Consider the following 12559-nt stretch of genomic DNA (forward strand, 5'->3'; position numbering starts at 1 on the left):
AATTAACTCCATGAGAGACCTCATACTTCTAAAGGTCTTGTTTGAGGTAACACAGATGTTCGTTAGTAAGGAATGTCTTGGCCTGACTAAAGGCCAACTAAGGTGAACTTACTTTTTGCTTGCCTCACACACATCCATAATGTTGGAGAACAGATGGTGACTCTCTGTTTTGGTCATCGTATCACTCAGTTCTTTAGAATTTTTAAACATTCGTATCAAGATCTCCAAGCTGAGTAAATATGAGTGTTCAGAGGATATGACTTCAAAGATAGCCTGGTAAAGAGGGGAAGAGAAAGATATCATTAATTCTTATAATTGAAGAACTAAAATAAGTTCTCATAACTCTCCTATAAAAAAAGACATATCTTGAAAAGCAAAAAAAGATAAGCATTAAGGAAAACGCATCACCTAACTACTGACTTCATGTAAAGCATGAACATCCAAATCTCAAGAAATAGAGTCACTGCCGACAGTGTAAAAATGAAAAAGTGGAAGCACTTGGATGACTTGAGATTGCATCCTGAGGTCATGCTTTGCCAAGGGGTGGAATCTATGGAAGAAAGCTAGGGCCTGTCATAAAATCTCAGTGTGACATTAATTAACCTTTGGGGTCATCTCCTACAGCCCTGTTTTCAAAGTAGACTGCTCTGGGACAGTAAGGATTTATAGACATCACTTGAGATTCAGAGAAAATTTCTTACAAATACATTTCTTTGCTCTCCTCTTGTGTGGGCCTTTTCTCTCCCTATGTTTCAGTCTAACAAATTTGCAGTCAATAACAGCAAAGAGTCTGGGTGTATTAAAAGAGCATGACTGTATTCACCCTTAAAAGGTTTTTATCAGCCACAGGAATTCTTTTATATTAAACTCATACAACTGAAAGTAATTCTGTTTATTAAACAAGCCACCCTCTCTGCTCTCGTCAATATCTCAAGAAGGAGCGAAGGACTGTCTGCGGAAATGGTTGGTGTCAGGCATACAATGGTTACCTGGTAAGTGTTCATAATGATGAAAAGCCAGCCCGCATAAGTGAATAGGCACCTACACCCTGTGTAAGGAATTCATCTAGCTCATTAACAAAAATCACTTCAGGGGCTCCTGGGTGGCTCAGTCAGTTCAGCGTCTGACTTCAGCTCAGGTCATGATCTCGTGGTCTGTGGGTTCAAGCCCCGCATCGGGCTCTGTGCTGACAGCTTAGAGCCTGGAGCCTGCTTCACATTCTGTGTGTCTGTCTCTCCCTGCACCTCCCCTGCTCACGCGCTCGCGCGCGCGCTCTCTCTCTCTCTCTCTCTCTCACACACACACAAAAACAAATAACATTTAAAAAACAAAAACAAAAAAACAAAAACCACTTCAGATCCTCCAAGAATCACAATACAGGGATTCTTCCTGAGGTTGGGTGGTAAACATCCTTGCAGGCTTGAGATTCGTATCCTTCCCCAGAGATCTCCCTGGTAACACTGCCATCATTGCCTTGACCTCCAGGGCTCCTCCCCACCTCCCCTCAAGCCCCTGACCCAAAACGCACAGGAGATTCTTCCCATAAGGCCCTGTGCTGTGGCTGAGACTAGGTGGGAGCAGACAGGCACAGGCACGTGGAAGCCCAACTGCTGGCTGGGCCATATTTTGTAAGTCAGCTTAGTGGTGCTGGTCTCAATGTTCGCCTCCCTTTTCAGCATCTGTAAGCTTTAAAGGAAGTCTTACTTAAAGGTGTTGGTCTAGCCTCAGCTGTGCTCCAGGCACTTAAGTGATGTAATCATCTAATGAGTAAAGAGTGAGGATATTAAGAGTCTCACTTGACCTGAATCTTGCATAATTCTATTCAGTCAATACAATTATCCTTAGGAAATTCAATGCAGACTGAAGAAAATTGTCACTTCCTGACCAAAAATAGTGGATTTCAGGTTGTTCATAGATATGGTAACTTGGAATGACAAAATATTTTCAAAAGCAAAAGCTTTTGTAATCAAATGCAAAATACTAAGATTTGAACAAAAATATGACATGAACGATATAGAATAGGTCACGTGAAAAGATGAATAAGTGGCAGTTTAATATAATAGATTTAATATAATAACTGCTAAAACATCCTGCAATAGAGCCATCAACTACTTAAAAGAAAATTGGGTTAAACTTTCTAAAAATAGCCATATAGGAATAGAAAGAAACCGTAAAGTTAGATTTGCTGCCATCACTAGTTTTTTATCACAAATCTGAATATTTTCAAAATATAGCGGAAAGAAATAGGCTGAAATAGGAAAGGTTTAAAAGAACACAAATGTTCAAATCAAATGGGCTTAGGACCCTAGAGTAGCTCTTGAATTTGTCCACAAAGAAACACTGTTTATGTTGCGATAAAGAAAAAAAAAAAACAAAAACAAAAACAAAAACATATCACCTACTGTCCAAAATTTGGACAATAGCTTTTTTTTAAAAGGTGGAATTTAGAAAATGGAATACTATATACATATTAATACTACATTAATATATATTAACCTACATAAATCCCAAATATAGTGCTGAATGTCAAAAGCAAACAAAAAACATGTTCAGAATAAGCATGTATCTACATTTTAACACACACACATGCACCCAAATACATGTACATAAATATATGTAATACATGACTTAAAAACACAATTTGTATAGATACACATCATTTCATAATTACAGTTGCCTCTGGGGAGGAGAGGAAAAAGATGACAACTGAGGAGAAAAGGAATTCTACTTTATTGAAAGTCTTGTTGTCTTTAAAAAATAGGAGTAAAAAGTATAAATGTAATATATTTGTTAATTCTCAGTGATGGGTACACCAATGTTATATACTATTCTTAAACTTAAAAAAAAATGGCACTATAATGTACCCGTGTATTTTTGTGTTATTTATGCCCATGAAACAAAAATACAGTGCATGTCCTTTGTGCAATATTTGTGTGTGTATATGTATACACACATATATACACAAACATATATATACATGTTAATATGCATAAAACAAGAGGAAAGTGTTTTGAGAACTTCACAATATTATTACAATGAGTAATTTCCTTAAACTACATTTATTCAAACTTCAAGTTGTAAAATGCTATTACTATCAGTTTTATTTTTATTAAGTAAACCTTTATTTTGGTACAAATTTAATTTATAGAAATCTTGTAAAGAGGGTTCAGAGTTCCTGTATTTCCTTCATCCAGCTTCCCCTAGCCAGGGCACATGACACAGCGAGGGCACATTACATTTTATCTGTAGACAAATTTATGTACTTTACTCAGATTTCATCAGTTTTCCCACCAACATCCTTTTTCAATTCCAGGACCTAACATCTCATTCATTTTTCAACATATTTCTTTCAATTTAAATACCTCTACTAGGTGCTTTGTTATTTAAGTTAAAATGACATTAAGGTATTTTAAAGTTTTCTTTTCTGGGTGCTTACGTGGAGCTTTATTTGACAATGATCACATACCCCCATGTTAAAAGAACAAAACGAATACGTTTTTGAAGGAAAACACTGAACCAGTGAACACAGTAGATGAAAGCACACACATTCCTTGGAACTCTAAAAAGTATCTGCTTGGGGCACCTGGGTGGCTCAGTCAGTTAAGCATCCAACTCTTGATTTTGGCTCAGGTCATGACCTCATGGTTCATGAGTTTGAGCCCTGCATCCAGCTTTGCACTGGCAGTATGGAGCCTGCTTGGAATTCTCCCTCTCTCTCTCTCTCTCTCTCTCTCTCTCTCTCTCTCTCTCTGTCTCTCTCTTGCTCTCTCTCCCTCTCTCTCTACCCCTCCCCCACTCACACGGTCTGTCTCTTGAAATAAATTTAAAAACTTAAAAAATATATCAAAAATATAAATAAAAGTATCTGCCAGTAGAAAACATACCTCCTGTCTCTTTCTTTCCTCCTGGCTAACTGTCTGTGATAATCCATTTCTTTTCACCTAAAGGAAAAAGCAAAAGAAAGTTGGGCTCATTAACTTTAACAATTTATCACGTAAGGCATAACTCCACACCCTTCGAGAAATGAATTATAGGAAACTATGCAAGACATATGAATTAAGCACATATTAATTTCTCATGTCCCTCATGTAATATTGAATCATATTAATAAACTAGCATTAACACAAAAGAACTGCAAAGCATCTAGAACACTCTCCTATCAGGTTTAATTAATCTGCTCTAGTCTTAGGTCTAGATATTCCTAAAATACTTCTCAAATTAACTTCACAAATCATAAGTGAAGAAACCTAACAATAAAGCAAAGCCATCCCTCAAAAGTTTACTGCCCAAGACCGCACACTTAAAAAGTAACTTTAATTCTATATTTCACCAAGACTCCACAGAATACCCGTGCTCTTCATAGAAACCCAATCAAACAGGAAAACAAAGTCCTCTCTGTCCGAATTTCACATATTTAAATTTGCCAAATAAGGATGTTAGCCTGATGTTCTTTGGACAAGCAACAGTACCCACAAGAGCCATGAACGCCGGTCTCATACCGGGAGTAACGCAGTTGCAGCGTTAGATAAATCACTGCAGTCCCTACCTAAATTACAACCCATTTTTATTTGATTACTGCAGATTCTATCATAATGCGGTTTCTAAACCAAAGAGTAGAGGCTGAACTAAGAACTCCATGAAGGCGGGGCCTGGTGTGTTTTCTGCTACACCTGACACTGAGTCTGGCACAGGAAAGATACTCGTGTTTTTCAGCTGAAGATTAAATTAGCAAAAGAGGGGCGCCTGGGTGGCTCAGTCAGTTAAGCGTTCGACTTCAGCCCGGGTCACGATCTCGTGGTCTGTGAGTTCGAGCCCCAGGTCGGGCTCTGGGCTGACGGCTCAGAGCCTGGAGCCTGCTTCCGGTTCTGTGTCTCCCTCTCTCTCTGCCCCTCCCCCATTCATGCTCTGTCTCTCTCTGTCTCAAAAATAAATAAACGTTAAAAAAAAATTTTTTTTTAAATAAATAAATTAGCAAAAGGTCAGGCATACATACAAGTTGACCAATTAAATTCTGTGCTTAAGAGAAGAAGGACCGCAAGAAAGGCGAGTGCCCTCCCCTTTTCTGAGAAACTAATAGCAATAAAATATTAACACAGGTCTTCAAACATTTTTGTTTTCATACTTCCTAATAAAGTTTTCTTAACCATGTTCCCCTAGATCATTCTTAAGTCGACATCTCAAAGTTTTCGTTGTGTATTTAAAGAATTAAAAAGATGGGGCACCTGGGTGTCTCAGTCGGTTAAGCATCCAACCTGATTTCAGTTCAGGTTCATGAGATCAAGTCCCACACTGGGCTCCATGCTGACAGTGTGGATCCTGCTTGGGATTCTCTCTCTCCCTCTGTCCTTTGCCCCTCCTCACTCACATGCTCTCTCTCTCTCTCTCTCTCTCTCAAAATAAACATTTATAAAATAAGAATTAAAAGATATAGTTTTCTGCTAATTGTAAATCTAGACATTTTAAAACCTGTTGCCTACACTGTTTTCAATGTATCCAGTGGAATATAAAAAATATAATGATGTGATATCCACCACCATCCATTTAAAGATAAATATACTTTCCATAACAACTGGAGATTATTCTTCTTTCTCCATAAAAATCACATTTCTATGCCAATTTCCCTCCCAAATTTCCTAATGTGATTCTATGTGTTAGGGTAGCTGAGGAATTACACTAGTATACTTTGATGCAAAAGTACACTTTTACATTTAATTTTCTAAAATATCCTCTGACCAATGAGTTTTAAGTATAAAAGACCCTCTTCTGGATTATATAATCACCACAATTATCATTAATAACCTATGATCAAAATAACACAATCACTTCCAACTTTAATGCATTAGACCCTAAAAATGAATTTTACTGAGAATGCAACCCTTAGTAAGGTGGCGACTTTATGGTGGCTTCATTAAAAGAGGCTTCCCTAAAACCAGTATTCTAAAAAAATTTGTTTTTTAATGTTTATTGATTTTTTAGAGACAGAGAGAGCATGAGCAGGGGAGGAGAAGACAGAGAGGGCAACACAGAATCCAAAGCAAGTTCCAGGCTCTGAACCTTCAGCACAGAGCCCAACGTGGGGCTTGAACTCACTAACCATGAGATAATGACCTGAGCCAAAGTCAGAGGCTTAACCGACTGAGCCACCCAGGCGCCCCTAAAACCAGTATTCTAAATTGACCCCCTGTATCTTGCGCCCCAGTGGTCTGACACATTGGAACAAGGCACCACCCTAAGATATGAGATGGAAAAGAGAGACGCCTTTCTTTAATAAAAATGCAAAAGGGCAACTGTAAGAGAGGAAACCGGGAAAAAACCCTGGGGTAACACTGTGCACATGCAGTCTCAGTGTTAGAAAGGAGGATCCCTGGAACTTAAAGATCTGGAAAATGGTATCCCTGTCCACTCTGCAGAGTCTCCATGAATCCCTGCTGGCGCAAGCCCTGTGTGAAGGCCGCTGGTGCACAGTGCCCTACATGGTGCTGCCGTGGAAATGAAGACAGTCACATGTCACAGTCTCCAACCTGACTTTTGGAAAAGGACAAAAAACAGTACAGTCGTGTAGAAAGAGTCTTAAATCAATAATGGTAAAGGTAGCAATCACTGACTGAACATTTATTGTGTGCCTGGAAGTGTGGAAATAAGCACTTTTATACCTCTTTTCCCACTGAATCCTCATAAAAACTCAAGAAAGTCAATACTATTCTTATCTCCAATTCAGGTTTAAGATCTGAGATCACATAGCCAACAGGTAGGAAGGCCAGGATCTGCCTTCATGCCTGTCTAACTCCAGAGCTCATGCTCTCCATCATGATATTATATGGTTGAGGGACTCCTGCTCTCTGCGAGAGGCACCTCTTTTCTAGTGTTGGGCAATCATTACTAAGACTCCTTCTAATGCCAGGTCTGTAGCAAGTCTCCATATGTTCTTTTTCATCCACCCATACTGTGGAATGTTCTTAGCCTTACCCACCATCCTGACCCTGGGTCAGCCTGTCAGCAAGAATTCATGGCTAAAAAGGTTTCTTCATCCATTTTATAAGGGAGGAGACTGGCCAGAAGAATGAAACCGTTCAGCACTGCTCCCGTTTGGTTAACCCTGAGCAGGAATTTCACAGGATTTCCTTCCTGACACACAGTCCTGGCAGATCGATATCCAGGCACCATGCCCACAATCTCTGCAGGTGAGATCACCAGAATCGCCATGCACTGGCATCCCTGTCCAAAATTATTAATGAGTTCAGACCAAGAAATCTTAAGAGAAAGAGAGTGAACCACATGGGCGTTGAGACCCATACTGATGACAGCTAGTTTACTGAGGGATTAACAGTACTTCATCGTATCAAAAAGAAAAGAAAAAAAGATCCCTAGCTAAAATAGTTTTTCTTTAGAGGGGGAAGAAAGGTAGTGTTGAAAAGGCAAAGTGCTAACTCCCAGAATTATCATATTTCATTAATACTAATACAAACAATGATAAAATACTCCTTTAACAAAAAGTCATCAGTAAGAAACCAGCAACCCATACAAAACCACGGAGACAAAAGAAAAGAAAAGAAAAGAAAAGAAAAGAAAAGAAAAGAAAAGAAAAGAAAAGAAAAGAAAAGAAAAGACAGACAAACGATTCTAGGGGAGTGTTCTTGGGTCATAATTAAGAAATCTGAAGTGCAGCATATTGGAGAAGCCTGAAAGTTCACTCCAGAGAGTTATGACAGACCAAGCCCTCCTGGCTGGCTGCCAGACCACTGCTCTGGGGCCTGCCCTCTTATCCCAGCCCTTCTCTGTTCAGGGCAGGCTAGACAGCTTCTCCCTGCAGAGCCAAGAGGAATCATTTTGTCCACCTGAGACCTCTTTCTACATTCAACTCTAAATTAAGTAGCACCTGAGAGCAGATACCTGGATGTAGAAGGTCATGAACAGGCCAGGTGCTTTCAGAGACTAAGGAGTGTGGAGAGATGTAACCAGACAAAGAGAGGGAGAGAATGATATCAAAGGAGGCCCCATGGAGACTAGCAAAAGAGTACAGAATATTAGGGTAGAATGAACACACTAGAGCAAAAGATCAAGCAGAAAGAAACAAGGAAGGAAAGGAGGGGTGGAGAGTAGAAAAGGAAGGGAAATGAGGAGAATATGAAGAGTAAATACCTCTAGAAATGTTCTAATTCAAAAACAGCAACCTTATCAGTAAACTTAAGTAAACTCACTGAAATGCTCAGCCTATTTTTCCCCCCCAAGGGAAAAAAAATGCATAGAAACATATATTTATACCTATAGTTTTTTAAATTGACCTGTTTTTTGCAGTTTGCACCTCTGTGCCAAGAGAATCTGAAATATTATCAAGTTCATCATGTTTCTTCAAGTGTTCCCCGTTTCCATGTGTAGAAAAGAAAAAAAAAAAATAGTATAGCAGCCTCTAACACCTGATTCCTGTGTGCTATCCTAAATGAAAAAAGAATTAAAATTGTACAGGCCTCTTCTATATTTTAACCTATATCTCGTACTGGTAGTTCTGGTTGAGTACAACTGGGAACACACAGACAGCAAAAGCAACACTCCTCTAAATGTCTGACTTCATTCGAGCTTTCTTATTCCTCACTGATTTAAAATTTTTAATTTAACTATGTCATCAGTAAATAAAACTGAAAAAGTAGTTTAATGAAACACTAAGAACTGGATTCAACCTGGGGTTCTTGATTTTGTATAACCTAACAGTTCACCTAATCTAATCTGCTATGGCAGATTCCAGACTCTAAGAAGAAAGTATGATGCCTGCCATTATCTTCAGTATTTTAAATAGATAAAAATTACTTCAAATAAAACAACACAACTGAGCCCAAATCTATAGTTTGTGGTTTTTTTTTATGTTTATTTATTTTTGAGAGGGAGAGACAGAGCATGAGCAGGGAGGGGCAGAGAGAGAGGGAGACACAGAATCTAAGGCAGGCTCCAGGCTCCCAGCTGTCAGTACAGAGCCCTAAATTGGGCTCGAACTCGTGAACTGCAAGATCACGACCTGAGCTGAAGCTGGACACTTAACCGACTGAGCCACCCAGGTACTCCCCAAATCTATAATTTTAACATAAGTTACAAAATATAAATGTATGTATGGGGCTTATCAAGACAGTGAATGCAGAGAACTCATTAATGTTATAATAGTTTTACATTCATCCTTATGATTCTATTTATATATACGTATTTATTGCTGTAATCAGTATTGAAACTCTTCACTCATGATCTTTCTAAGGGATATAATTTGCATATTCAAATGAGATGGAAATTGACAATTGGCTAAAACTAATAAAGAACGATACAAGATACTTCATCTATGGAAATGATATTGTCTAGTTAGACCTAGAATGTAGTTTTTGAAACTGATAAAAAGGTAAACTCCGTAAAGTATAATGCCAGAAGTTAATTATTAGATACTCCATCTAAAATTCATGCCTGGCTCCTTCTTGATACCTTGCAGGCAGGTTTTTAGCACTTAATTCCATTCCTGTACTCACCATAGTTACAGGAGTTTTCACCTTGCAGAGAATTGTGTCCAGACATCCATAAACTTTGCACAATTATTCCTTGGCCTTTGACTTCATTGACTGGAATAGGTTATAAGCCAAGTTCTCTAAGTCCCAAACAGAGCCCTGGTATTGCCATTTATACAGAACCTATCTACAGAATAGAGCTGGTCCGATATCTGTGGGGGAAGCTGACATTAGTAACACCAATTTCTCAGCCAACTAGATGATCATTTTCCACAGGGTATGTTCTCAGGCCCTCCATGAGTTGACACTATTTCTAGATAAGATGCAGGCACATTCTTTCTACTATGTTTCCCCACCAGCCAGGGAAACCAGAATGGGAGGGCCCCAAAAGACTGACTGACCAAAAAGGCTCAGAAATATAGCTGGTGAAAAATTAGAACAGGTATTTATACTCCAAGATCACTCTGGTTCCATAAAGCACTAATGTACATTGAATACTCAACTTGAGCTAAGACCTTTAAACTTGCTGGAGTTTACCCACTTGCTGAAAATCATCTGGTTATTCATGCCTGTTGGTGATTCCCTATTCACAGGCTTTTGTTCTCAAGAGTTCAAGAGTGGGAAGGGAATGAATTGCCAAGTAAAATTATACCATGGGACACAATCACTCCCAGGTCCTTTCTACAGACTTAACACAACCCATACAGCCCCTGAATTACAAATGAGCTAGAGTTCTTTCACTGTAAATAACATGGGAACGGCTGCCCCCTGAGAGTATGTCTCAAGTCCCTAAAATGAAAAATCTGCGCAGATCCAGAAATAGTGTCCTTGCAACCAGGCCTGTAGGCTCTCTCTAGTCCCACCTCATTCATATCAGAAGGACCCTGAGAGATCACACTACCCAAGCTACGAGCTGCCACAGAACATCAGTCTAAAGGGTCAGAGATCTAAAAATACATTAAAAAAAAAACTAAAAAATAAAGAGTCAGACATCTGTGTAACCAAAGATCAGATAAATGAGATCAAGAGGAAGACAGTGTCACATTTTTAGGGAAGGGTGGGTAAATAGATAAAACACTATTTTAAAAAATGAAGAGGTAGAAGACAATGGTCCGACTAATAAAATCATAGGCTTGATTTTAAAAATATGTCAACTAACATGCCAGGGACCTCCTAATTCATTTGTTCAAAAAACCAATCTCCTCTTTGATCTACTGTAGTAATAATCCTGTAATCCTCACCAAAGTTCTTGGATCTTAAGAAGCAGCAAGCAGCCTCCTGGAGGTAACCTCAGGCCTGCTAAATCAATGGCAAACTCAGATAAGGCAGGCCAGGGCTTGAGGTTTTCTCTCCTCTATGGCCCGTGTCACCTTCTACAGACAGAGCCAGGATTCCCGAATGAACCCGAATTATTTCAATACAGATAGGAGGCAGAGAGTACAAACCACAAGCAGATAGGTAGTTAAACGTACAAGAATGAACTGTTGTCCTTTGTACAATTTAGGAGATAAGCACACATTACTTCATCGTAGCCAGCCAGCCCTCACTAGCTAGCTACCTGTATCCGGCCAACTCCTGATGCAATTCTTGTTGGCCCTCAATTTACTTCTCAAACGACTGCTGCATCAAATGCTCACCATGCACCAGAACTTGTAACACCTAAACCTTATCACAACCATGCAAGGAGGCTGGCTCTAACCCTATTTTACAAATGAAACGCAGAATCACGGAAAAGTTAAATCATTAGCCCTAATATTATTGCAGTAAAACCGGGATGCAAACCCAGTCCTGCCTGCTCGCCCCCCCCACCCCCAAGGCTGTGAGCTCTTAACCATCACAGCACCCTGCCTTCTAACACTTCTGAATTCCTGGCGGTTGTGATCTGCAGCTGTTCATCCCCTAAAACAGTCCTCCTCCTGAATGCCCCAGACACCTCACCTCCCACTGGGTTCCCAGCTTCTGCTGCTCTTGAAAGCTACCCTGTCAGCGGGGGACCCTGCAACTTAACTCTTTCATTAGTCTTGACATGACTCCTGCTAAAAACATTCCTCTCTTTCACTTGCAGCTCTCACTAGCCTCAGTCCCCTATGGGCTGCTGAGCCCAGACTCCAGCGTAGTCAACCTCTAGCCCCCAGATGAGAAGCAGCTCTCCCGTATTGATCAACAATTAAGAGAAGAAAGTGAAGTTAGGAAAGGCATGAAAAGCTAATGACATGAAATAGAAAGGATGGAAAGGAAGCTGACTTTAGAAGAGAAGGGCAATTCTCTAAAAGCATTTAATAAAAGGCAAGATGTTTAAAAAGTAAAACGTTTAACACAATCCCCAGAAGCAGTGCTCACAGTGGTTAACCGGCAAAGGCCTGGAATTGGTGGTAAAGTCAAAACAGATTTAGCCTTAACTGGCACGTTGAATGTTGAAATACGGAGAATCTACCTGTATTACTTCTGTGATTCAAAAACATTGTTTGAAAGAACTTAATCAGCTTTAGGTTTTGAGTTTTATAGTGAAGACCACAGAACAAACTAACAACTGACAACAGGGAGTTGGGTAAAAGAACCAAATATCCACTTATTTGATGAAACAGGCTATGGGCTTGAAAAAAAGTTCTTGTAGAAGAAAGTTTAATGACATGAAAAGTCATTCACAACATGGTTAAGAGAAAAAAAATAAGTTACAAAACAGCAGATTTAAAGACATGAAGCGATATTTATATTGGTAGGGGGAAATATGGGTAACAAGGCAATATTAAATTATTGAGCTTTTGCTCAAAAGAAAAAACTCTATACATATATACATTTTTTTTTAAAAGTCTGCGAAGTTCTATATCAAAACGTCAATAATGATGGGGAGGGGAGAGATTTCAACTAATTTTTATTTTCTTCCTTTTGTCTACTGGTACTTTGTAATTACAGCCTCATTTTTAATAAAAGCTAAAATATGTTTCAAAGTCCTCTCTCGAAAGGAGGAAAGCAAGCACAGCAGGCAAATGGAATGGTTCCAGGGTGTCAATATTACCTGCGTTCCTTTGTTGTCGCCCACAAGGGAAGCTAGAGGTGTGGCAGGTGACCACTAGCAGATAAAA

General features: G+C 39.3%; 1 protein-coding gene across 3 annotated transcripts in view; it reads right to left on the minus strand.

Annotated features, from left to right (window-relative positions):
• Nucleotides 1–12559, minus strand: part of ARHGEF26 (Rho guanine nucleotide exchange factor 26) — a 127622-nt gene that overhangs the window by 96440 nt on the left and 18623 nt on the right. For 2 of the 3 annotated variants that reach the window (XM_019439998.2, XM_019439989.2), the window contains exons 4-5: nt 3885–3941; nt 113–273 (exon numbers count right to left, since the gene is read on the minus strand). In XM_019439998.2, the coding sequence (XP_019295543.1) occupies nt 113–273; nt 3885–3941 (218 nt within the window). The remainder of the gene's footprint in view (nt 1–112; nt 274–3884; nt 3942–12559) is intronic. The other variant, XM_053903697.1, reaches the window with a different exon arrangement.

The sequence above is a fragment of the Panthera pardus genome, unplaced genomic scaffold (assembly GCF_024362965.1).
Source record: "Panthera pardus isolate Hobbes unplaced genomic scaffold, ASM2436296v1 HiC_scaffold_16, whole genome shotgun sequence".
In the NCBI taxonomy this organism is placed as follows: Eukaryota; Metazoa; Chordata; class Mammalia; order Carnivora; family Felidae; genus Panthera; species Panthera pardus.